This window comes from Pristis pectinata, chromosome 32 (assembly GCF_009764475.1).
Source record: "Pristis pectinata isolate sPriPec2 chromosome 32, sPriPec2.1.pri, whole genome shotgun sequence".
Taxonomy (NCBI): domain Eukaryota; kingdom Metazoa; phylum Chordata; class Chondrichthyes; order Rhinopristiformes; family Pristidae; genus Pristis; species Pristis pectinata.
In genome coordinates, this window is record NC_067436.1 from 20,675,784 (window position 1) to 20,703,312 (window position 27,529).

The window sequence follows — 27,529 nt, forward strand, 5'->3', positions numbered from 1 at the left end:
TACAATTGGATACGACCGCTGACACAAAGTTGTGCAGTCCAAATTTATCGGGAAACGGGAAGCTTCCCATCAAATCTGGAGTCAGGCAAGGCTGCCTACTCTCCCATCTCATTCAGGTAGGGTGGCGATCCCAGGCAGAGAGGGTACTCAAGTCCGCAGCCCTGTATGTGGCTGACGTTACTGACTTCTGGTCTGACCCCAGATCGATTGAGAGTTTATGACCAGTCTGGACTGGAGCTACAGTCAATCGCAGCAAAACAGAGCCCATGTTCAACAGAGCTGCTCTGACCGATCCTTCCCTCCCCTCAGGAAATCAGGTCTGGGGGAGCTGGGGAGCCAGCAAGAACTTGGTGGAGTGAATAGCCAAAGGGAAACATCATCTGGGTTGTGGGAGCAGTAAAGGTTCATCTGTAAGAACATTTCATGATATGCCAGGTGCAGGAAATGACAAGAATGATTATCCTGCATTGTATATTTGCTAATCTTATGATTAAAATACATTTTTGGGGAAAAAAAGGAAGCACTGAAGAGTGGGATGGCAGGTTTTTGTGGGAGAGAGGAGACAGACAGAGAGGCAGATGGAGTGAGATGTGGAGAGGGGGAGGGAGGAGGTGGGAGGGGGAGGAGGGAGGGATGCACTAATTAATACATGGGGCAGTGCTGATCTGGCCAACTCATGCCTTTAGTCCCACACCACATGCTTCTCTCTCAGTGTCCCCGAGATGCCTGAACAAAGCAGGCAATCACTACAAAGATGAATAAGAAGAAAATAAAACCTGGTCCAGGAACTGTGTCAGGAGACAATGGACTGGGGTGAGTGGCCTCCCATATGCCTTGTGTGCAGTATGAATGGCCTCTGTGAAGTTTACCTCCTGATTCTCTTCTACTTCATTTTTACAAGGGCTTCTTAAATCACAAATGCTGAATGTCAAGGCAGTCTCTCTCTTACCTCACATATCCTTAGATAATGAATCATTCTGTGCCAACGTACAGCAATATCTCAACAACACTCAAACGTGGTTCATGTGGCAGGCAACATTCACACCACATGTTCTCCTTACATTCAGAGACCGGGTGTCCTGCAGCAAGTGACTCACCATCTCACTTCCCAAAGCCAACCACCAGCTACAAGGCACATCAGGAGTACAATGGAATTCTCCTGACTCCAAGGAGCTGCATACCATCCTGCACAAGGTAGACCATTTGATCAGGACTTCACCCACCATCCCAAACATTCAGTCCCTCCACCACTGGTAGCTGTGCTGCAATGTGCCCATCTACAAGATGCATTGCAGTCACTCAAAAGTCTTCTTCAACACACCATGGAAACACACAATCACCACTGTTTAAAAGGACAAAGACAGCAGGTGCAAGGGCCTGTCAGTAATTGCAGGATCCCCGACACGTCACACACCAACCTGACTTGAGATACATCACCATTTCTTCATCATTGTTGGGTGTAATTCCTGGCACACCCTAGCTGACAACATCGAGGAACTTCACCTTCTCTAGGACACAGATCCTGCAAGTGATCCTGAGTAAAGAGATGTCCACTCTAAACAGCTGCAGATCTCACTAAGATATGATGAATGGAATATCTGCAATTCCATCAGAGCAGCTGGTGCCTGAGATGCTGGTTCTGGGTCCTGTACCGCTGTCATTGTACAAGCACTCCACAAGGAAACCTGTGCGAACTGCACCAAAATAGCAAAGCTGCTGAAAATGTGCAAGGTGCTTCCAGAGCCCTTCCTGATTGGGAGTGGTGTGTACATGAGCTAGTCCCATGCCAGCACTCTGAGCCTTCGCTGCAGTGAGGGAGGAGCTGCAACTCCTCATTGTCCATAGCTACCGGTACCCACCCAACTCATCCTTGGCAGTCCAATAGCTGGCTGGAGTCTGACTGAGCCATACAGACCAGGAAGCTCCCTGGTTCTGTATCAAGCTAGTTGTCTTCTGTCAGAGCTCCTCCTCCAGATCACTTTCAGAGATGGCCATTACCCAGGCAGGTTCTGTGGATTTCACAGTTAGCTTGGTGGTCAAACTCACTTTGGTGAGATGCAAGGGTGGTGACTTGGGTGAGGTAGTAGAGAGATTCTGCCCCTCATATTGCAGTCAGGAAAATTACACCCTCAGAAGGGGAGGGCTGAGATCTGCAAAGAATTTGCCTCAAAAAAAGTAGACAACACTTTGAGTAATCCAGTAAGAGATTTATTCATATGATATATTTTATATATGTATAAAAGCAGACTAGCAAACTAGTGTGGATGCGGGAATTCTGAAATAAAAACAGAAAATGCTGCAAATCTTCAACAAATCAGGCAGCATCAAGTCCACTCATTGGTCATACACCTGAAACATGAACTGCTCTCTCCACAGATGCTGCCTGACCTGCTGAGTGTTTCCAATACTTTTTATCTTAAATTCCAATTTGCATGGCCCTTATTAAACTGGAAGCTGCTAATTAAGCAAAACAAAAACAGGTGCTTTCTTCCACTGCCCACCCCCACCCAAGTAAAACAGATCATCTGATGCTGGTCTATAATTTTTTGCTTTTCTCGTTTCATTTTCCAGGATTTGCTGATTTGTTCATTCTCTCTGTGTTTCCTCCCCTTGCCCCTGGGGAAATGGTCTGACTTTGGCTGGTGGGTTCTGCTGGTCCAGTTGTACTCAGGACCTCGTGGGTAGCTGCAAGGAGAGAGACGCGTGATGCTGTGGGTTACTAAACCCAGAATCACTGACCTGACTCGTAAAACTGGCATGAACTGAGGGCCCAGAGATCAAAGGGTTAAACAGCAGGAAACAGCAAAAGATGAGTCAGTGATAAACAAGCCACAAGTACAGGGTGAACAAGGTGCAGAACAGTTACCTTGATCATGAGCCATTTTGTCTGATGACTCAGCTAACGGATCAGGGACACAAGAGAGAACATCAAAAGCAATTCAATCCAACATGAGGTTAATCAAGAATTCAACCAGTCCACATCAAAGCACCAAAATTCATGGGCGCAGGGAAGTTCAGTCACATGCACATCTACAGCCATTGCTCAGCAGTCTCAGCTTCATTTCAAAATGACAACGCACACATGAAGTGATGTAGAGAGATGATCACTGGGCTGCTCGTTCACCTACTCCCTTTAGATGGTGCAGAAAGGGTGACCACCTACTATCTTTGCCCCAACTTAACCCAGTGAAGTTTAGAATAAGTAAGAATGATACAGAAATTTGTTTGACACATGAAGTAAACATTCAGAGACACTCATTATTTGCAACCACCCATGCTACAGAAATCCAGTGAACGTATAATCAAGGCCATGGAGCATCTATAACATAGATTTCATTGTATGATATTAAAAGTGGGATCAAAATTTAAAAGCATTTTTATAGAAATACAATTTCTGAAGCCCAAAGTCCAGATTATTTTAATGGTTGAGTAATTCAGACAAAAAAATTCAGGTAGAACTATGCGGTGTGTTTTCTGGCCTGCCCTAGCTGAATCTGCATTCTCCCTTGGCTTCCCAGGACCCCCAGCACCGTGTATCCTTAACACAAGCAAAGTTCATTAATTCCTCTCTGCCTGACAACCTCTCAGTCCTAAGCACGGACACTAGACTAACAGAAGGTGAAGCCACTGGGGAATGGCACTTCTGCAGAGCACAAGCTACAGACTTGGCCCGGACTTGTCACATGCACACTGCACTCCTGTTCTGAAAGGGAGGACTGGATGTTCAGTCAGGACTGCAACAGGATTAATCTCCCCTTTGAAGAGCTGAAAGAAATGGGAGGTAGGAAGGAATATCTCCCCTACACCCCTGTCTTGTGGCTGGGTGCCTGCATGGCTGAGGGTGGGGAGAAAATATTGCAGGAATCAGACTTACAGCAAACCTGAAGTTGCAGAGAAAACCATTTCCCAATAGTCTCTGAATCATTTTGTATCTCTAAGAAATGCACCTCTCTTCCTTACAGTGGGATCCTCGTGTGGGATGTCTCCCTGATTATGAACACTCAGTGCCACCCTTACCTTTAGGTGTGCGGAACTGGACAAACTCCGACAAAGGGCCCATGCCTTTGGAATTGCGGGCCTGGATTTTGAAGTAGTACGTAGTATCAAGTGTAAGGTCCTGGATCTGGTGAGTCAGTCTGTCTCCAACAACTGGTTCTATTACCCAGTCATGAATCTCTGCTTTAATGTCTGTGCTGTAATAGATGATGTAACCTGTACGCAGAAAGAGAGGGGAGAAACGCACAAACATGTGAAATAAACCTGATACTCACAAACTTCACTCTGCCTTAGAACAAACTATCTTCACCATACAGCCATGGAATTACTCTGATAGAAGAACCCAAGGATAGTTCCATTAACTTGCACATTATTTATTTAATATATTTAACACTCTCTCTCTCTGTGGAATCTCTCCTGTTTGTATCGTGGGGCAACACAATGGCAATCTACCAATAAATGTAAGCAGTAGATTGACATCCAAGCTTGGATGAGTGGTGATTACCTCAGACTAAACTCGCAACCATCATCTCCTGACCTCGCTACACACTCCACTCTGTTTATTTTTCCCTCCAGCTTCCACTCCTGAACTGTTGCTTTAGGTTGAATCAAACTGCAAAAGTTGCTGAGGTTCACTGAAGTTCCTGCCTCAAACCCTCACCATCACCAAGACCATTGGCCCCCTCCTTAGCACCATCCACCCTCTCCCCTCGTTTAGCCTGTTTGCTCCCTATGCTCCCTAAGACCTGCCTATAATGATCACCCAACTGGCCTCGCACCTCAGTTCACCTAAAATTCTGCTGCCTGTATCCTGACTCACAGCAAGACCATCACCGTGTGCCTTCCATCCACTCTGGCCCAACAAGACACACTTAAACCTTTCATCTATTCCTTACCATTCACTGGTGCTACAAGTTTCCCTGAACTCTCCAATCAGCTTCCTGTATGTTGGACCCATTGTCCTCTGCTTCCCCCTCCCCACCCAGCCCCAAACACTCCCCCATTGACAGCAGGGCCCCACAAACTGCAATCTCAGCCCTAAGTCACTTTGCCCAGCTCTCCTGCTTTTATTCAGTGTCAATTTTTGTGAAACAGCTGCAAGGCAACTTATGAATGTAAAATGTTCCTTTAGAGTCACAGACAACTCATGTTTGACCAGTTTGGGTAGATTTAACGTCAGGGCCATGCAGATAGATCAGAGGTTACAGAAGTGTTGAGAAGGAGCTAAGGCCCCACCCTGCCTGATGGAGCCAATGAAATGTCACTTGTCCCAGCTTCCAAATACTCAGAGCGGAGAGAAACCCATCCCATCCCAACAATATTTCCTTTTGTAAACAGTTCCTTTTTATTGCACTACAGTTAAAGGTGAACATCAGCCCCTCTACCTACTGAAGGGTGTCCTCCCACAGCCCCCAACTTGTGGTCACCCTGCCCCTGTACCTGTTATCTTTCCATTGGCTTCTGACGGTGGCTGCCAGTTTACGATGATGGTTCTTGGCTTGCCTTCCTTGCTGACCACAGTTAGATCCTTGGGAGGAGATGTTGGCACTGAAAAAAGCAAGGAAATGTGAGGAAGAGCCTTCCACTGAGCCAGATATTCAGAGCGTCGATTAATGAACCAGAGAAGATGAGTTCAAGTCCCACAATGGCTGTGTGAGAATTTGGAAGATGATAAAGGTGACAATTAAACGATCTGACAGACCATATGAAAACCTACTGTTCTTCCCCATGCTGCCTGATCCCAAAGTTCAGTCCACATCAGTGTGGATAACTAAAGCTAGCTGAAGAGGCAACTCACACAGCTGTAACCGTGGAGAGGGAGGGGAAAACACTGTCTGCAATGCCCACCTCCACAGAACTAATTCTAAGAAAGGATATATTGGTGCTGCTGGATTGTCTGAGTATCCAGTGCGTGGTCCAGAAAGCCAGTGTCCTCACAGGGTCAATCTTTATTCAGTTTGGAGCGTGAGCAAGGTATTTGACTGCATAGGTCTTCACCTCACATCCACTGAACTGGATACTAATCAAACCAGAAGCCTTGGCTGATTAACCTGACTCACCCAGACCCAGAGTTGGATCTGCACCTGCAAGGCACCACCTTTGTCTGCCTGAAACTTGTTGGTCTTCCAGTGCAGGAATGCTTCCAACTGGTGCAGTCACAACAAAGACTTTCAGGGGAAGGACCGCAGTCTAAGGTACTGCCATCACTGGACGTGTTCGGGCTGGAGCCTGTGTAACACCCTCTCAGATGCTTGATGGGGCATATAGTTCAGGGGGCATTGGTGCTTTGTACACAGAATGTGTTGGTTTGAGGACACAACGAATGTAAAGAAAGACATGTATTGATGGCATTGAACAGAAAACTGAACACAGGAAAAACTCAGCGGGTCAAGCAGCATCTGTGGAGGCAATAGATGTAAGTCAACATTTCAGATTGAGACTGCATCAGGACTGAGAGGGAAGAGGAAGGATTGCCAGTATATAGCAGTACGAGGGGGGGAGGTAGGTGACAGGTGGAACCAGATGGGGAGGGGAAGATGGACAGATGGAACCAGGTGGGGGAGGAGGGGATGGGAAGGTGAAAAGGGGGAGAAGAAACCAGGTGGACAGGTGGGAGAACACCGGGGGCGTGGGTTACTGAAATCAGAACGTTCAATGTTCATACCATTGGGTTGTACACTACCTAAGTGGAATATGAGATGTTGTTCTTCCAATTTGTGTTTGGCCTCTCCATAGTAGTGGAGAAGGCCAAGGACACACAAGTCAGTGAGGAGATGGGAAGGAGCTAAAATGACATGCAACCCAAAGATTAAGATGGCCGTTGTGGACACAACACAGGTGTTCCAGAAAACGGTTGTGTAGTCTACACCTAGTCTAGTTATCTATAGACTCTACAGATTGCATTGTATTTTCTGTATACATTTTCATGAATAAAGTATTTTGTTGAAAAAAAATGAAACATTCTCCTTACTGAACTATGGGAAGGAGTCCACAAACTGATGGGTCAAATAACAAAGAATTAGGAGCTATATGCATTGGTGAATGATTCCATTTTATCTTTGAACCAGACATACCAGTTTCAAATGTTGTTCCATGTGCCGTCATACTCCAGGTACTTGACCTCCGACCCTTTGTGACCTTCACAGAGAATTCATAGAGTGTGTTTGGCTTCAGCCCTGAGACAATATAACTCAATGTGGTGGTGTCTGCAGTCTGATAAGGAATCAAATTTACACTGTATCAGAGTCGATCATAGGCAGTAAACAGAGTTAAACTCATCCATACACAATGAGCCAGCACACAAGTGTGGCTCCCACACTCCCATAACACAGCGAACCAATGCCCAGTACATCCAGCTTTCTTTAACCAGGAGAAGCAGAAGCACGATTGCAGAGGCCACAAAGGCAGACAAAGGCTCACCTTGTACTTGGTGTTGGCAGGGTAGTTGGTTTTCCAGTGCACTGTGTAGTAACGCGCATCAGTGATCTTCTGGTTCTTGGGCAGCGAGCTGTCAGCCCAGGTGACTCGGATGGTGTCGTGGGTAAGCACAGTGGCCTGCACTCCAACAGGGGGCATCATGGGGCTGGGGTCTGGTACTGGAGTGTATGGATTATTGAAAAGATCAAATAAATAAACTTCTGAAGGGTCAAAAGGGTCTGAGGGATAAATTAAACAAGCGAAATGTTTGTGAAAAAGATAAATGATAAATCATGCAAGGACAGGGGAAAGTAGCCACAGAGAGTGATTCCGTGAGACCAGTGCAGCAGGAAGGCGTGAAATGGAGGAGAAACAAACAAAGAAACTGAGGTTACCGATTAGAGCAAGAGTTCAACGTACTAACATTACAAATGTGTTCATCTGTCAAAGTGACGGGACAGCCTGCTTCAACTCACCAATCACACATAATATAAATAGGACCCACAGAATCACACACTCAACAACTGCAACAGTCGCTCACTCAACAACCGCAACAGTCGCTCACGCAACAATTGAAAGAGTCGCTTGCCAAGTGACTGGAAATGTCACTCGCACAACAGCCCAAACTATTGCACACTCAACATCCAGAACAGTCACTTTCCCAACAATTGGAACAGCCATACAATCAACAGCCAGGAAGTCATACACCCAAGATCTTGGACAATCCCAAAGTCAACAACTAGGACAGCCACACTCTTAACAACTGGAGTAATCACACTCTCAACAACTAGGGCAGTCTCCAGAACAGCTGTACCCTCAACAAGAGGCAGTCAGTGCCTTTGGACATTCCCTGATGTGTTGCTGCCTTTCAGGAGCAGGAGGAGAAGCTCCCGTCATGGTCGAGACTTAGATCCTGAACTGCTGCGTAGAATTTGAGCCAAATCTACATTGATTCCCTGACATCGTGACTCCCTCTCCTCTCTCCAATGACATTCCCATTCCCTCCCATTTTCCTAATCCTAATCCTCCGATTCCTGTAATCTCTCTAACTTTCCTGGTATCTTGGAGGCGAATATCAACTGAACTACTAATAGACGCACTATTTATAAACAGAACAGGCATGTTAGTTGTACTGAGGTAGTTAGGGGAAATGCTGGATTTGACACCAAGACTACAATATTTCTATCCTGAAATGGCATTCAACTCGTTGCTTCCTTGCTGATATAAAAGCAGGAAGTGCTGGAAATCCCCAGCAGGTCAGTCAGCATCAGTGGGGACCGAAGCGGAGCTAACATTTCAGGTTCACCACCGTGCACAGTGATTGCCCTGAAACATTAGCTCTGTCCCTCATTCCACAGATGCTGCCAGACCTGTTAACATTTACAGAATTTAGTTCTGATTTCCAGCATCTATGGTACTTTGATTTACTTGCTGACAGTTGGAGAGTGGTGGGAGCCTCACCCTCTGACAGTGAATACCAGGACACAAATCACAAACCCCTGGGAATGCATGTCCAGGAAGCCAGCCCCAGAGTTCAACATTTCTAATCAGCCTTTCCCACCCCCACTGAGTGAATAGGTTGCTTGATTTGGCACAAAACCAGTGGGTTACCAGATCAGTGTCAGAATTACCCCCTAATCATCCTCTACCCACATTGTCCATTTTCCAGCCGGAGCCAGGCTCTAAGCGAGTACTAACTGTAATTTTTAAAGGTGCATGCAGCCTTAGCAGCATTGTAAGTCAGGGCACGAAAGCAAACAATTGGAATCTTTTTCTGTTACCAGTTAGTGGCCTGGTGGCTGTGCTCTCATACAGAGGGATTCCTTCACCGATCTTGTTGTATGCTTTAAGTGTGATCACATAGTGCGAGTTAGGCTCTGGAAAAGAGAATAAATGACTGAGTACCTGGGATAAGGTGCTCTCTCCTCTCTGTTGCCTGGGGCGCTAATGGCAGCACCGCCACGTTCACCAATGCTTCCATTCCACATCTTGCTGGTGTGTTAAAACTGCTGCCAGTTCAGGAAGGTGCAGATAGCAACTTCAGGGTTCCTGCTCTTAATCACTGCCCAGCCACGCAAGGACAGGGATCAAAGCCATGCACCTTTTGTGAGGCTTGCAACACTCCCAATCTAGTTCACACACAAAGAATGGTCACTTGGGAAACACCCTGATGGGACCTCTTGCTACCAATAGATTGGACGAAGAAACAATAGGCATTTAACGGTCTGCAGCTCCTCAAAACAAAAAATATATGGGGAATATTTGCTGCAATTCGATTTAATTGCTGCAGCATCTTAATAGCAGGCAGCAGCCAATGGCTGGGATCCTTATTTATATCAATCATCACCAAATACCATGACCACACGTAACATCTGTGAACTAACCTCCCTCTAGCACAGACCGAATTGATCGAAAATTCTCTGCAGGGATCAGGTATATCTGCTAAAAGATTAGCGAGGAGGAGAAGAAAATATCCCCCCTTCCCATCTCCAGCTCGCTCAATATCATCCCATCGCTAGTGATTATTCAGTGCAGTCCCACTGTACCATGTCTAGTCAGATACAGCCATTTAAAAGCTCCTTGGCAGATAACCAAACCTCCTATATTGCCTGCAGTGAGAGCTCCTCACAATTATGCAAAGTTCAAAGCAGAATTCCATCATCAATTACAACTTCAAATCTGTTAGCTATAAAAACAGTAGTGTGGCGTAACATAAGCTTCAGGCAGATTAAATAATTGTGGACAAGCTCTGCTGTTAGGATATCGGAGAGAGGATTTCATTGGCCTCAAAAGACATAGATGTATGTTAGCCCCAGATCCAAAACCACGGGAGCAATAACCCTCAGTGCACTCTTGCCACAGAGTCCGTCACTCACCCAGGTTCTCGATGGTGTAGTAACGTTGTTTGTAGTCGACGCGGATGGTTTCTGCATGGGGGCTGCCAATTCCATAGCCAATAGCATAACCCCTCACAACAATGTTCTGGTTTTCAGGCGGTGTCCAACTCACAACAATGTGGTTAATAAGAGGCCGTACGTGGAGAGAGCTGGGTTTGTCTGGAACCCGTGATTCTATAAGATACCAAAGCAGTCAATAACAACCAATCTAACCCAACAATCAGCTAGCAGAGGAGTGAATATCATCTGTAATGTCCCCTGTAACAGCCCACATGCCCAAACCATTCTGTTCAGTGAGCCAATCACCCCGCCGGAGCCAGATCCTGAGGCAGAGAGGGACAATTCATCCCGCTCCACCACCAGAAGATGCAGAACCACTTTCAATGTTTACATTGATTTCTGTGATCGGGCAGCTCTCAGACAGAAATGGGCTTAGATTGGGAGACCTGATCTTTGCTGGCCATGCCCTCTTCCTTGGCCAGAGCACCAAACCCAGTGGGAGGAGGAGACATAGCCTCCAGGAGTAACAGGGTTGGATGCAGATACAGGGCAACTACCCAGGACACATAACCACGATGATGGCGATGGTCGGGGTGGCCGCAGACCCACATCAGAACTATGCTCACCTTCTAGCAGTTGGCCCTTGCGCTTCAGTGCCCTCCTCCACTTCTAAGCAAGGGCATCTCCTCCTGATGAAGAAGGCCAAGGGCACTTCTTCCTTAAGATAACCACCACTAAGGAGACCTCAGTCTTCATTTCCACACCCTTCCTCCTGACTCCCTTGTACTTTAAATGTCTGTCAATCTCCACGTTGAATATATTGGTTGAATTTACTGCAGGTCCCTGGGATAGAGTGGTCCAGTCGTTGGCAACCTTCTGAGAAGTTCCTCCTCATTTCCATGCCCCTTGCTGTAGATACCGCCATTAGAGCTAACATTCTCTCAGCATCCACCCTGTTAAGCCCTCTCAGGATTGTACATGTTTCAATATGATCACCTCTGATTCTTCTAAACTCCAATAAGCATGAGTCAAATCTCCTCAATCTCTTCATATGTCAACCCCTTCATCCCAGGAATCAACTATGAACCTTCTCTATGTTGCCTCCAATGCAAACATATTATTCCATAAACATGGAAACCAGAACTGTGTGCAGTCTTCCATCTGTCTCACCAGAGCTCTGGAAAGTTGTGTCAAAACTTCCCTATTTCCAAACACTACAGCCTTGGGGGGGGGGGGGGGAGGTGGGGAGGTGGGTGTTCCATTAATGTTCCATTAATCCTCCTGATTACTTGCTGAAATTGTAGAATTGGTAACAAAAAGCAAAGCAAGGTCAGGAAGAAGGGAAGTGGAGAGGAAGACTAAGGATGATGGCTCCAGCCATCATATCAAAGCCTAGGCTTTGTGGCAGATCTTCAGCTGGAGGGGCATCTGAAACCTTACTGAATTTAACAAATTTTCTTCAGACATTCAGCTCCAGCTAACCTGGGCCAGGCAGTTGGGATGGGGAGGGGTTTTACTCAGTTCTTCCTCTCCTCCCACCTACCAACAAAAATTGTTGGAAAATTCTCTCAGTTTTCTCAGCCTCTATTGTCCAACACTGCATCAGCTTGTACACCGATTGGAGTCAGGTACTCCTGATCCAACAACCAACCCCTGCTGACACTGCCCAAAGATTATGTGACAGGGCAGTGTCGAGGAAACTTTCCTCTGTTTCTAACCTGTGCCATCGCTGTCTGGGGAACGGTTGGAAAGATAAAGTAGAAGGAGCTTTATTCTGTATCTAGCCCTTACGGTCCCGGCCCCAGGAGTACACAAAACATCTAGCCCTTGCCGTCCCGGCCCCAGGAGTACACAAAACATCTAGCCCTTGCCGTCCCGGCTCCAGGAGTACATAAAACATCTAGCCCTTGCCGTCCCGGCCCCAGGAGTACATAAAACATCTAGACCTTGCTGTCCTGGCCCCAGGAGTACGCAAAACATAGGAAACAAAAGCAGGAGTAGGCTATTCAACCCCTTGAGGCAGCTTTCAATAAAGTCATGAATGATCTTTTACCATATCATCACTTTCTTCCAATAATACCATATCCCTCGATTCCTTTAACATCCCAAAATCTATCGACCTCTGTACTGAGCATACTCCAAAGCCCTGGGAAGAGATTCCAAAGATTCACTGCCTCCTGGATAAAGATTCTTTCATTTCTGTCCTGAATGGTCAACCTCTTACTTTAAGACTGTGACCCCTGGTTTGAGAGATCCCAGCCAAGGAAAATATCAACTCTGAATCTACCCTGTCAATCCCCATAAGATTTTATGATGTTTCAAATGGATTGCCTCTCAACCTAGTCTCTTTCATTTCTCCTCATTAGGTAAACCACCATCCCAGGAACCTATCTGGTGGACCTTTGCTGCACTCCTCCTATTGCAAGTACATTCTTCCTTAGGTAGGAAGACTAGGCAAGAACACAATATGCCAGGTACAGTCTCACCAGTGCTCTACAATAGGAGGAAGATGTTGCTACTCTTGCACTCAAATCCTCCTGCAATAAGAGCCAACATACTGTTTGTCTTCCTAACTGTTGCTGAATGTGCATGTAAACTTTCAATGATTTGTATACAAGCACACCTAACTCCATTTAACACAACCACTCACCATTTAAAAATTATTCAGCCTTTCTAGTCTTTTCTACAAAATGTATAACCTCACAATTTCCACATTATATTCCATTTGCCATTCTCTTGTCCATTCACTTAGCCCGTCTGTATCCCCCTCTTCACACAACCCACATTGTACCACCAGTAAAGAGTTAGAACCATACAATGGTCAGAGCACAGAAGGAGATGGCCACCATGTGGTCTGTTGTGGCTGTCTACCAAACAACTCCTATTCCCACCCACCGGCTCCTTCTCTGCAGGCTTGCAAAATTTTCCTCACCATATGTTTCTCAACCCCCTCTTGAAGGCCCCAATGGAACCTGCCTCCACCATCGCTTCAGGCAGTGAATTCCAGATTCCAACCACACACTGAGTAAAAAGCTTTTCCTCGTGTCATTCTTAATTCTCCCCTCTTTTCCTTTAAACCTGCGACCTCTAGTCTTTGACCCCTCCACCAACAAACCCAGCCTCCCCTATCACTCTGTCCAGATCCCTCCTCATGTTCTATCTCCCTTCAGCCTACTCTTCTTCAAAGAAAACAGTCTCAACCTCTCCAATCTATCCTTGTAACTGTAGTTCCACTTCCCAGGAAACATTCTTGTAATATTTTGTGGATGCTCTCCAATATCTCCTACAATGAGGCGAACAGAACTGAACACAATACTCCAGTTGAGGCTGGACTAGTATGTTATAAAGGTTCAATATAACCTGCTTGCTTTCATATTCTGTGCTTCTATTGATATAACCCAGAATTGTGTGTGTCTCATTAACTAATTTCTCAGCCTACCCAGCCACTTTCAATCATATTCACACATAGCCCAGGTCCCTCTGCTCGTGTACCCCTATAGGATCAGTATGATTCATTCTATATTGTCTCTCCTCATTATTCTTACCTAAATGCATCAGCTCACATCTCTGCATAAAACTTTATCTACCATTCTCCCAGCTTGTTCATACCTTACTGCAGGTTATCACTATCCTCTCCACAGGTCACAATTCTGCCATTTGTGTCATCTGCAAATTTAGAACTTGTGGCTTGCACCCCCAAGTCTAGGTCATTAATGGAGATCAAACAATGCAACAGTCCTAACACTGATCCCCGGGGAACACCACTATGCACCTTCCTCCAATCCGAGAAACAACCATTCACCACAACCCTCCACTGGCTGTTACTGAGTCAGCTTCACGTCCATGCTGTCACGTCTCTTTTATGCCACAAGCTTCAACGTTGCTGAAGCCTGCCGTGCGGCATCTTATTGAAAGTCTTCTGGAGGTCCATGTACACCACATCAACTGCATTACTCACAACAACTCTATACGTTACCTCATCAAAATATTCTATCAGATTGGTTAAAAACAGTTTGCCCTGAACAAATCCATGCTGGTTTGCTTCAATTAATCCATTTTCCTCCCTGTGATTATTAATCCTGTCCCAATTCAACATTTCTAAAGCCTTCCCCCCCCACTGAGGTTCAACTGATTGGCCTGTAGTTGCTGGGCTTATCCTTATTCTCTTTTGTGAAAAAGTGAGTGACATTTGTCACTCCCCAGTCCTCTGGCACCATTCCCCTGTATCCAAAGAGCATCAGAAGATTATGGTCTGTTCTCCCTGATTTCCTCCCTTACGTCCCTCAAATTCTTAGGATGCATCCCATCTGTTCTTGGTGAATTACCTACTTTAATTTCAGCCAATGTTTTTAATACCTCCTGCTATCAATTTTTAATTTTCAACTATCTCCCCCTTCACTATTACTTTGCAAGGACTGTCTTCCCTGGTAGTACTTTAGTACTTTAACACTGCACTCGACATCCATGTGCCGGTTCCAACTGTTGTCTGTAATGGGTTCCACCCCTCCATGTACTGTCCTTTTACTATTCATATACCTATAAAACTCTTTTAGATTCCCACTTTCATTGGCAGCCAATCCTTTCTCATATGCTCTCTTTGCCTCTTATTTTAGTTTTCACCTCCTCCGATTCTTTTGTAAACTACCTGGTTCTTGCCAGTACTTCAACCTGGCACCCTGACATAAACAGACATTTTTGCTTTGTCTTTGTATCTCTTTCATCATCCACTTGATCCTCATCCACTTTCTGTCCGTTAACCAATCCTCAATGATTTACCCTCATCTATTCTGCAAATTACAACCTCAAAAACCTCCAACCAATTTGTCAGACATGATTTCCCTTTCATGAATATATGTTGACTGCCTGGTCCCATTACTATTTAGCAAGTACCCTGATAATTCTTCCTTAATAAAAAGTTCTAGCTTCTTTTCCTACTACTGATATCAGGCTAACTAGTATGTAGTTCCCTATTTTCTTTCACCCTCCTTTCCCATATAGTGGGGTTACACTTGCTACCTTCCAGTCTGTGGGACCCATTCTAATGATCTATGGAACTTTGGAAGAAGACAAACAATGCATCCACTATTTCCACAGCCATCTTCGTCAATCCCCTAGGATGTAGATCACAGGTCCTGGGGATTTAATGCCTTTCAGTTCCATTAGTTTCTCCAATAGTTTTTTTTTACAAATGCTAATTTTTTTGTGCTTCTCATTTATGCTGGATGTGTTGCTCTCCACTGTTTCCAGGAGGTTTTCCATAAAGACAGACACAAAATGTTTATTTTTTCTGCTATTTCCTTATTCTCCAATACAATTTCAGCTGGCTCAGTCTATAAGGGACCCACATTAACTTTAGTTATTCTTTTCCTTTTGACATATCTAAAGAAGCTTTTACAGTCAATTATTATGTTTCCCACTGACCTTTCCCATATTCTACTTTTGAAATATTCCCAATCCTCAGGCTAGCTACTTTGGAGTGGTGGAGGGGGTGCATTCAGATTGGAGGGCTGTAACTAGCGGTGTCCCACAAAGATCGGTTCTGGGACCTCAGCTTTTCGTGATTTTTATTAATGACTTGGATGAGGGGGTAGAAGGGTGGGTTGGCAAGTTTGCAGACGACACAAAGGTTGGTGGTGTTGTGGATAGTGTAGAGCATTGTCAAAGATTGCAAAGGGACATTGATAGGATGCAGGGCTGTGCTGAGAAGTGGCAGATGGAGTTCAATCCAGAGAAGTGTGAGGTGGTACACTTTGGAAGGACAAACTCCAAGGCAGAGTACAAAGTTAATGGCAGGATTCTGGGTAGTGTGGAGGAGCAAAAGGATCTGGGGGTCCATATCCACAGATCCCTGAAAGTTGCCACACAGGTGGATAGGGTAGTTACAAAAGCTTATGGGATGTTAGCATTCATAAGTTGTGGGATCGAGTTTAAGAGCCGTGAGGTAATGATGTAGCTCTATAAAACTCTGGTTAGACCACACTGTGTCCAGTTCTGGTTGCCTCATTATAGGAAGGATGTGGAAGCATAGGAAAGGGTGCAGAGGAGATTTACCAGGATGCTGCCTGGTTTAGAGAGTATGCATTATGAGAAGAGACTAAGGGAGCTAGGGCTTTACTCTTTGGAGAGAAGAAAGATGAGGGGAGACATGATAGAGGTGTATAAAATATTAAGAGGAATAGATAGAGTGGACAACCAGCGCCTCTTTCCCAGGGCACCAATGCTCAGTACAAGAGGGCATGACTTTAGAGTAATGGGTGAGAAGTTCAAGGGAGATATCAGAGAGTTTTTTACCCAGAGAGTGGTTGGGGAATGGAATGCGCTGCCTGGGGCGGTGGTGGAGGGAGGTACGTTGGTCAAATTCAAGAGATTACCAGATAAGCATATAGAGGAATTTAAAATAGAGGGATATGTGGGAGGAAGGGGTTAGATAGTCTAAGGCAAGGTTTAAAGGTCGGCACAACATCGTGGGCCAAAGGGGCTGTATTGTGCTGTACTGTTCTATGTTCTCCTTCGCAATATTATATGTTTTTCCATTGATCTAAAACTATCATCAACTTCCCTTAACAGCCATGGCTGGACTACTTTTCCTATTGGATTTCGGAAGGGACAGCATAGAGGGAGCTTTGCTCTATACCTAACCCATTTCATGCTTGGTCTGGGTATGTGTGGGTGCCTGGAATGTCAGTGTTTCATCTCTGACAGAAGTTAAACAATGGATAATAGCTTAACTATAGAAAGCTGTACAACATTTAAATATGTTAAGGTTACTTGAGACACAAGAATGACTGCTGACTATTCCTTACCATCCAGGTCACTTTCAAAGGTTTCAGCAGACACCCAGTCTGAGGAGGGTCCTGTACCGTTGACTGTGATTGCAGAAACTCTGAAGCTGTACTCGGTGTTTCGCTCCAACCCTGGGACACAAGGGAGAGATAAAACAGTGTACATTGGAGTTCTCACAGTGACCCACCAACTTCCTTTTCCCACAGTCCCAGATCCAGACAGCAGAGCGCCACAGGAGTACACCAGTTTGAGAAAACATCTTTGATACAAAAAGGTTTTTCTGCAATGTGGTTGAACTATGGAATTGTTGGCCCTATTGGCTGTCAGTCTCAATGTGCTGGGCACATTTCGTGCTCACTGCAGATTGAGCAAAAAGACACTCTGAGACTGAATAGAGGAAAGAAAAATCAAACCACATTGCAAACATGGTTCATCATAGAATGATGCAGCAAATAAATCCTAAACACCAACCCATACCCAAAAGAACCCAACCCACCCACACCCCAAACCCAGCCTCACCCCAACGCAAACACCAAAATCCCAAGTTACCTATACACATATACCATAAACCCAACCCACACTGCAAGTACCCCAACCCACACACAAACACACACACACCACCCACAGTCCAAATCCAACACTACCCCTACCAACACTAAATCCAAAACCAAACCCAACACTACCCCAAACACCAGAACCCCAGGGCACCCACACTGCATACTACAAATCCAGCTCTAACTCAAATTAACAACACTTCCCCAAGACCCAAACACACCCCAACCCATATACACCTACCTGAATCCTAAATATTTCTAAACCCAATCCCAATCCACCCAAAACATGTTCAGTTAGTGTGGAGTTTGCACATTAGAGTCATAGATTTCTACAATACACAAACAGTCCCTTCTGTCCACCAAGTCCATGCCCACGTTGTTGCCCATCTACACTAACCCCACTTGCCCGCATTAGGACAGATCCCTTCTATGCCTTGCCTGACTAAATGCCTCTTAAATGTAACAACTGTAACTGATTCCACTACTTTCTCTGGCAGCGTTCCAGATATCAACTCTCTTCTATAAAAAATGTACTCCTCAGATCCCCTTTAAACCTTCTCCTCTCTCCCTAAACCTATGCTTGTTTTGAATAGCCCTATCATGACTCCCTACCCTCCATGCCTATCATGATCCCTAACCCTAACCCTCTATCACATCACCCCTCAGCTCCTACACTCTGGAGAAAACAAACGCAGCCTATCCAATCTCTCCCTGTAGCTTCAATACAGGCAACATCCTGGTGAATTTCCTCAGCACTCTTCAGCACAACCTCATCCTTCCTATAGTGTGGCAACCAGAACTGTACACAATACTCCAAGTGCAGCCTAACATATACTTTGTAAAGTTGTCCCAATCTATGAGGACAAGCATGCCATATGCCTTCACCACCACCTTATCCACCTGTGATGCCACTTTCAGAGAACTATAGATTTGGACATAGGTCTCACTGTTCACTAACATTCCTTAGTGTTCTACCATTTATATGTCCTGCCCCTATCTGACTTCCAAGAATGCATCACCTCACACCTATCCAGATTAAATTCCATCTGCCAACACACTGCCCAACTTTCCAACCAGTCTATATCCTGCTGTAGCTTTAGACAACTTTCCTCACTATCTATAACACCACCAATTTTTTTATGTCATCTGCAAACTTACTAATCATACCTCCTACATTCACATCCGACTCATTAATATAGATCACAATCAGCTAACAGCTCAGCACTGATCTCTGCAGTACACCACTAGTCACAGACTTCCAAACAGAAAAATCACCAATCCATCACTACCCTCTTCCTCCTATCACCAAGCCAATTTTGGATCCATGCCTTTTAGATCCTAACCCAATCAGCCAGCTCACCTTGGATTCCACCTGCCTTAACCTTTTTGACCAGCCTACCATGCAGAACCTTGTCAAATGCCTTACTAAAATACATAAAGACAATATCTACTGCCCTACTTCTATCAATGTCCTTAATTACCTCCTCAAAAAACTCGGTCAAATTAGTGAAACAGGATTTCCCCCTCACAAGCCGTTGACTATCCCAGATCAGTATGTGCCTTTCCAGATGGACACAAATCTTGTCCCTCAGAATTTTCTCCAATAATTTCCCTACCACTAACATAAGGCTCACTGGCCTGCAGTTACCTCAATTATCCCTGCTACCCTTCTTAAATAGAGTAACAACATAAGATATCCTCCAGTCTTCCAGCATCTCACTTATGACTAATGAAGATGCAAAAAACTCTGTCAGGGCCCGCACGGACTTCCCCCAGGTGCTCCAGTTCCCTCCCATGTCCCAGGGACATGTAGATTGGGAGGTTAATTAGCTGCTTTAAATTGCTTGTGTGTAGGTGATTGGTGGAATCTGGGGAGAGGTATGGGGACGTACTGAGAATAAAATGGGGTTCATTTACAATTGGTGTAAATGGGTGCTTCATATTCCGTGTGGGCTCAGTACGCCAAGGGCATATTTCTGTGCCATGTGACTCTATGACTGATTCAGAGTTTATGTTGGTTCTCAAAGCCACTTAAAGCTGTAGCTCTACTCTCCACCACTGGAGGCCCTCGCTGAGCTACAGAACAATTGCCCCTTTGTCAGGAGCCATTCGGTTTATACATCCCCCAATCCAAAGCCCTTAACGAGGTCTCACCACCCAACACACGACAGTCAAGTCTGATCCAACCCTACTGTATCAACAATTACCATCCTTTTATTTCAAAAATATACTTTCTTCATAATATACTCAGTAAACACAATAGGGAGATGTCTTTCTCTATTTTTATAGTACATCAGTCCAATACATTCTCTTACAATGTGTCAATACCACTCCCAATTCCACCTTAAACATTGCACCCATGAAGCATTTGAAAGGCTGGGTCACAGGGCTCAGCCCCTCAGCACCCAGTGGCAGCAGGGCCCTAGACTGTGGTCTTTCCCCATAGAGTCTTTGTGGTGGCTGCACCAAGCTTCAGTGTGACCCTGAGCACGGACTCCTGCACCTTTCACCGAGTTGATGATCTTTCAGCAGCAGTCGGTGTTTGTCTCGGTATACATCTGTGAGGACACGTGTCGATCAGAGTCCTGTGTTATGCAGTTGCTTGGGATGAACCTCGACAAGGACCACTGTATCCCTTTCCAGAACAGCTTGGCAAATGCACAGTCTATGAGGAGGTGGACAATCATCCCCCTTCCCATCAGGATGCCATCAGAAATGGGGACACCAAACTAGGCCAGGACACTGGACATTACTGCAGCAGACCATCGCTTCGTCGCTGTCCAGGAGGGAACTGACAGGTGGGGAGTGTCTTGCCTGGTCAGGGGAACACAATTCTGCCCCATTCTCTGGGGCACAATGGAAGTCTGTTCTTTCACCTCACTAAGATGACTAGAGTAGCAACATGTTCTAAGCACAAGACTGACTCACCATCTATGATCTGAGAAAGCTGATTTCCGCCAGTAGAATCCGTCTCCCCACGGCGACCTGCTTTTTTGTACCGAATGTTATAACCAGTGATCACCCCGTTGTGTGTCCCTGGAGGAGGTGGTTGCCAGTGCACTACAATGCTCTGGGGAAAAGGAAGGGTACAGATAGCAACAGAAAGCAGAGTAACGCAACACCCCACATCGGCTAATCACAGTCTCACCCCCATATGTACCCAATGCAACACCCTCAAGCCCACATCCATCCAATGCACACCCCACCCCCACATCTCATCAACACCAGGTCTACCTACCAGACCATCCACCTCCACATCTACCCAATGCACTGCACACCAACCCCTATGTACAATGCACCACACCCACCCCTACAGCCACTTGGGCATGTGCAGTGATGTAAAACAATTTACAATGCTCAGTTCACATCACATGAAATCCTCCCCTTTCCCTAGAGGGTGAGGTCTGCCTTAGCACTGGCAAAAGGCATGACTCCCATCGGCACTTTTAGTGGAGAGCACAAGTCAGTAACATTCCTCCACATAGGTCCCTTGTTTATTTCTACACCACCTTCTTATTGCCAACATCCCGGAGTTAGGGTGAGGGTGATCCAGCTCCTTCACAATTGTCTCCCAGATCTTTCCCCCTGAAATACCCTGCCCCATTCCACAATTATACCACAGCTCCTCCTCACTGCCAATTAGTATCCCTCCCCATAAGGCACACTCTCCCCAACACTACTTCTCTTTTAAATCTCACCACCAGCACCACTTTTCTCTGTAGTCCTCTCTCCACCCTGGCCCGTCTTCCCCATCAGTTATCCCCATCCAGGCCCCAAATGGTCCCCACCACCATGATCTCCGCTCTTTTCAAAGGCACTTGGACCGTATCTGGATTACGGAAGAGGAGATGCTGGCTGTCTTGAGGCGAATGAAGGTGGATAAATCCCCAGGGCCTGACTAGGTGTCCCCTTGGACCTTGTGGGAGGCTAGTGCAGAAATTGCAGGGGCCCTAGCAGAGATATTTAAAACGTCCTTAGCCACGGGTGAGGTGCTGGAGGACGGGAGGATAGTTAATGTTGTTCCGTTGTTCATGCAAGGCTCCAAGAATAAGCCAGGAAGTGATAGGCCGGTGACCCTGACGTCAGTCATGGGTAAAATATTGGAAGGCACTCTAAGGGACAAGATATATAGTATTTTGGACAGACAGGGCCTAATTAGGGGGAGTCAACATGGCTTTGTGCGTGGTAGGTCATGTCTAACCAACATTATAGAGTTTTTCGAGGAGGTTACCAAGAAGGTCAATGAGGGAAAGGCAGTGGGCGTTGTCCACATGGACTTCAACAAGGCCTTTGACAAAGTCCCGCATGGGAGGCTGGTCCAAAAGGTTAAATCGCTTGGCATTCAGGATGAAGTAGCAAATTGGATTCAACATTGGGTTAGCAAGAGAAACCAGAGAGTGGTAGTAGATGGATGTGTCTCTGACTGGAGGCCTGTGTCTAGTGGTGTGCCGCAGGGATTGGTGCTAATGATTTAGATGATAACGTGGTAAACTGGATCAGCAAATTTGCAGATGACACCAAGATTGGGGGTGTAGTGGATAGCGAGGAAGGCTATCAAAGCTTGCAGCGTGATCCTGACCAGCTAGGAAAATGGGCTGAAAAATGGCAGATGGAATTTAATGCAGACAAGTGTGAGGTGATGCACTTTGGGAGGACAAACCACAGTAAGACTAACACACTGAATGGTAGGGCTCGGAGGTGTGCGGTAGAATAAAGGTACCTGGGAATACAGATCCATAGTTCTTTGAAAGTAGCGTCACAAGTAGATAGGGTTGTAAAGAGAGCTATTGACACTTTGACCTTCATAAATCAGGGCATCAAGTACAGGAGTTGGGATGTTATGTTGAAATTTACAAGATATTGGTGAGGCCGAATTTAGAGGATTGTGTGCAGTTCTGGTCACCTACCTATAGGATAGATATCAATAAGCTTGAAAGAGTGCAGAGAAAATTTACAAGGATGTTGCTGGGACTTGAGGACCTGAGTTATAGGGAAAGGTTGAATAGGTTAGGACTTTATTCCCTGGAGCGTAGGAGAATGAGGGGAGATCTTATAGAGGTACACAAAATTATGAGGGGTACAGATAGGGTGAATGTATGCAGGCTTTTTCCTCTAAGGTTGGGTGAGACTAGAACTAGAGGTAATAGATTTACGGTGAAAGGTGAAATATTTAAGGGGAATCTGAGGAGAAACTTCTTCACTCAGAGGGTGGTGCGAGTGTGGAACGAGCTGCCAGTGGAAGTCGTAGATGCGGGTTCAATTGTAACATTTAAGAGAAGTTTGGATAGGTACATGGATGGGAAGGGTTTTGAGGGATACGGTCCGGGTGCAGGTAGATGGGACTATGCAGAAGATCAGGTCAGCATGGACTAGATGGGCCAAAGGGCCTGTTTTTGTGCTGTAGAACTCTATGACTGCACGTGTAAGGTGTGTCTACTGTGCACAATGCTTTGGGGGGTGTAGTCTGTGAGCCTCGCACATAACTAGAGCAACACAGTGTGGGTTATATGGATATCTTTATGGGCAGAGGAGTTTCTATGCCATATATGTTTAGTTATGGATGGTGCTGAGGGTTAGGGAATCACGTTGGGTAAATGGAGTTAAGCTGCCAAGCCGCCAGTATCGAAGAGTGGAACTAAATTGAGAGGTGGACTGGCCTCGTCCTGTTCCCTTCCCACAGTTGGCTACCAAACACATCAATCAAACCAGCACAGCTGCCAATTCTGAAATCCATTCAGAAAACCAATCTCTATCTCTGCAATCCCCATGAGAAACATTATGAGCTGCAAACCCTGCTCATTAGGCATCTTTCCCTCTCTAAGAGCCTCATTGATTATTTTTTAATATGAATATAAGCATCACAGTAAACACTTGAGAGCTCAATGCTGTTAGGAGGTTTAATCACATCACAACAGAAACAAGTGTACTTAAAAACGGAACCAGGAACCAAGGCAATGCTCTCAGCAACAAAGATCAGAAGGAACCAACTTAATTCTCTGCCTCGTTAACTGGCAGTGAAAATTCAGGAGGGAGTGAGATTGGACAGTTCTCCTGTCCTTGATATTCCCCAATACCAGGTTGTAAAGGGCACAGATGCTGGTGTTGGGGTGGAGGGAGATGGCTGAGATTGCCTTTGATGCTCCAGGATGGATGAAGATCATCCAAGCATGAGGTACCAGAGGGTTACTGGCCCTGTGGAACTACGTGAGAGCAGAAAAGACTTGCATTCCTATAGCATCCTCCTTCCAGTGAAAGGCTAGAGGGTTAGGAGATTTGATAGAGACTGGCTAAGAATGACTAAAAATAATAAGAGGGAGAAGATAAAGTAAGAAAGTTAACTGGCAAATAAATTAAAAACAGACAGCCAGCTCTTCTACAGCTGTATAAAAAGGATGAAAATAGTCAAGTAAATGCCTGTCTCTCTGTGCATGAGACTAGGGAATTAATAATGGGAAATAAGGAAGTGGCAGAGATTCAAAATAATTATTTTGGATTGGTCTTTACAGTAGACAACATTCAAAACATCCCAATAATAATAGATAATCAAGGGCCTCTGGGGAGGGAGAAACTTAATTTCTATCACTGGAGAAAATGTACCAGACAAACTAATGGGGCTAGTTCAGAACAGTCTCCTTGACCTGACAGCCCTACTGATGGGTCCTTAACAAAATGGCTGCAGGGATGGTGCCTGCTTTGGTTGTAATCTATCAAGATTCCCTGGATTCTGGAGAAGTCCCAGAGGATTGAAAAAACACAAACATAACACCATGGAAGGAGGGAGACAGAAAGCAGAAGACTATAGGCCAGTTAGCCTAACATCTGTGAACGGGAAAGTGCTGGAATCAATTATTGAGGTAACAAACAGGGTGAACAAAGTGGAACCAGTAGGTGTGGAGTATTTGGATATCCAGAAGGCATTTGATAAAGTGCCACACAAAAGGTTACTGCACAAGATGAGAGTGCACAATCTGGGGGCAATATATTGGCATGCACAGAGGAGTGGTTAACTAACAGAAAACAGCAAGCCAGGATAAGTGGGTCATTTTCAGACTGGCAATCAGTAACAAGGTGGGATGCCACAGGAGTCAGCACCAGGGCCTCAACTATTTACAATCTACATCGATGACTTAAAGAAAGGGACTAAGTGCGCTGTAAACAAATTTGCTGATGATTCAAAAATAGGTGGGTGAGCAAGTTTTAAGGAAGGCACAGAAGTCTGCAAAGGGATAGTAAAGGAGGAAAGAAGTTTGCAGATGAAGCATAACATGAGATTATCCACTTTGGAAGGAAGAATGAATAAACAACTTTATTATTTAAACAAAGTGAGGCTACAGAATGTTGAGGTAAAATGGGATCTAGGGGTCCTAGTACATGAAATATTAAAAATATTAGCATGCCGATACAACGTAATTAGGAAGGCTAATGGAATGTTGGCCTTTATTGCCAAGGGTATAAAATTAGGGAAGTTTTGATGTAACTTTGCAGAGCGCTGGTGAGACCACACCTGGACCACTGCACACAGTTTTGGTCCCCACATTTAAGGAAGGACCTGCTTGCACTAGCAGTGCAGAGATGGTTCACAAGGTTGATTCCTGGGATGAAGGGGTTAATGTATGAAGGTTGAGCACACTGAACCTTATCACAGAGTACAGAAGAATGACAGATGATCTCATTGAAATATATAATGTTCTGAGGGAATTGACAGAATGGGTGCTGAGAGAATTGGGGAATCTAGAACGAGGGGACAGAGTTTCAGAAGGAGTTGAACATTTCTGATGGGGATGAGGAGTAATTCCTTCTCTCAGAGGGTCACGAATCTTTGGAATTCTCTATCTCAGAGCCATGAATGTGGAGTCATTGAACCCAAGGTAGAAATTAACAGATATTTTAACTACAAGAGAGTCAAGGAGTATGGGGAGCGAGCAAGACAGTGGCCAAGATTAGATAAGCCACAATCTTACTGAATGTCAGGGTGGGCTGAAGGGGCCAGATGGCCTACTACTGCTCCTGTGTGTTGCTACTGGTGTTCCTTGGGTGAGAAGAGAGGAGAACAGATCATGTGACCTTAAAATTATTGCCAGGCTGTTCATGGTGATGTAAGGAAGTTTTTCTTTGTACAGAGAGGATAGAAACCTGAAACATTCTCTCGCAAAAAGCTGGAGGATATCCAGAACTTGATGGATTTACTTTGGTCCAGAATGTCAAGGGTTACAGAGACAGTGAGGGCAGGTGGAATTGTCACCGTTCAGCAATGATATCATTGAACGGTGAACAGCCTCAGGGCCGGCATCACCTCCCCCGGTTTCTATCAAACACTCACCTTGGAATTGCGGACTTCTAGCGTGACGTTCTGTGGGGGTGCACTGGGGACTGAAACGTACAAAATGTCAGTCAGGCACAGAATGTGAGCAAATACCACAGAAAACTTGTCAGACATTCAACATGGGAAAAACATGCCAGAGTCTCAGACCTGCAGCTGTTCACCAACACGTTGGCACTCACCGCCAGAATAGGTGGTGGCCACGACCTCCTCAGTGGAGACACCGGGCCCATGCTTGTTGTATGCCACCACCCTGAAGCTGTACTCAGTGAATTTCTTCAGCCCATTCATGGTGTAAGAGAGACTCCCAACATCCACATCCTGCAAGGGAAAATCAGGAGAGGAATCTGAAAACTGGTTCAACTTTCTATCCACCTTACGATAAGCTCCATCTAGCAACCAGAAAATTAAGCAAAACCCAAGCCAATCATCATCTGAAAACAGTGTCATTCCCAGCTCCGTGGATGAAGGGTGTTGGCCATCTTTAGACCAGCGCACCCCAAGTCACAGTTCCCACCCCTGGCCTGTGGTGAGCTGCTGGCAGGAATGAAGTACAAGTGGTGCTGGTGGGCAGGGTCACAGCAATCACACTGCTGGTGCTGCTGCTCATTCCACCACCTGCCAAATCTCCAACACCCTCAACAACCCACCCTCTGCTGGTTCACCTCTCGGTTTTATCCATGCTACAAGCCCCAGCAGGATTATTGATGGAAGCAAATATCTGAGACGGTTTCCTCACCTGCTCACTGCCTGCCCCTTTCTCCATGTAGTAGAGTTTGTAGTTCACGATTGGGCCATTTTCTGACTGAGGCTCCTGCCACGTGACTGTGATTGAGGTGGGTGAGTTTGCTTGTGCAATCAGATTTTGGGCAGGTCCGGGGACTTGAACTGAAAGAACACAGAAAGTACCCATTTACAAGTTTCCCAAAGTAAACCCATGTGAGGTGAAGTCAAACAGCACAGAAACCAGACTGTTTTCCACTGCTGTTTCCATTCCTTTCAAACTGAACCATGAGATTTGTGAATTAACTCCAACTTTTTACAGGTGTGGCCGTGCTCACCATGAGCTGAATACTCAGGGAGAACCTAACACTGCATCACTGTAAACCACTCCTGCCTCAGGCTGAGTGAGGGAGCTTGTGACAATGTGCTTACTCAAGTACATGGCACGTTGGTGGTATCAGTATCTTACCAGGACTAATGCACATCTGCAGCCACCTGGTACTTGGGCCAAGTAGGAAGGGAGGGGAGAACAATACCCCAAGGGTGGCACATTCGGAAGCAGCTCTTACAGAGGAGCAGGAAAGCAGTAGCCATCGCAAAAACTGGTCCCAAGGGTGGATGAGCAATTCCCAGACAAAAAACAGCCAGGTCAGTCCATTAAAAATGTAATGACAAGAAGTTAGTGAGTAAGTTTTGTAGGAATATGAGAAAATCCAGAAAAGCCACTGTCCACCCAGAGTTTTACTCCTCAGGGGCTCTCCTCACACAGAGATTACCATTGTTCTTACCACTGTCCCTTAGTCTCAGCAAATAAGTTTGTTATTGACTCTTTCAGGTTC

General features: G+C 45.6%; 1 protein-coding gene across 5 annotated transcripts in view; it reads right to left on the reverse strand.

The window, feature by feature from the left end:
* neo1a (neogenin 1a) overlaps nucleotides 1–27,529 on the reverse strand; it is a 176,437-nt gene that overhangs the window by 13,644 nt on the left and 135,264 nt on the right. For 2 of the 5 annotated variants that reach the window (XM_052042461.1, XM_052042458.1), the window contains exons 10-21: nucleotides 26,707–26,855; nucleotides 26,150–26,288; nucleotides 25,968–26,017; nucleotides 20,576–20,717; nucleotides 17,114–17,224; nucleotides 10,290–10,484; nucleotides 9,195–9,290; nucleotides 7,417–7,652; nucleotides 7,071–7,209; nucleotides 5,437–5,544; nucleotides 4,018–4,212; nucleotides 2,867–2,899 (exon numbers count right to left, since the gene is read on the reverse strand). In XM_052042461.1, the coding sequence (XP_051898421.1) occupies nucleotides 2,867–2,899; nucleotides 4,018–4,212; nucleotides 5,437–5,544; nucleotides 7,071–7,209; nucleotides 7,417–7,652; nucleotides 9,195–9,290; nucleotides 10,290–10,484; nucleotides 17,114–17,224; nucleotides 20,576–20,717; nucleotides 25,968–26,017; nucleotides 26,150–26,288; nucleotides 26,707–26,855 (1,593 nt within the window). The remainder of the gene's footprint in view (nucleotides 1–2,866; nucleotides 2,900–4,017; nucleotides 4,213–5,436; nucleotides 5,545–7,070; nucleotides 7,210–7,416; nucleotides 7,653–9,194; nucleotides 9,291–10,289; nucleotides 10,485–17,113; nucleotides 17,225–20,575; nucleotides 20,718–25,967; nucleotides 26,018–26,149; nucleotides 26,289–26,706; nucleotides 26,856–27,529) is intronic. The other 3 variants (XM_052042460.1, XM_052042462.1, XM_052042459.1) reach the window with 3 other exon arrangements.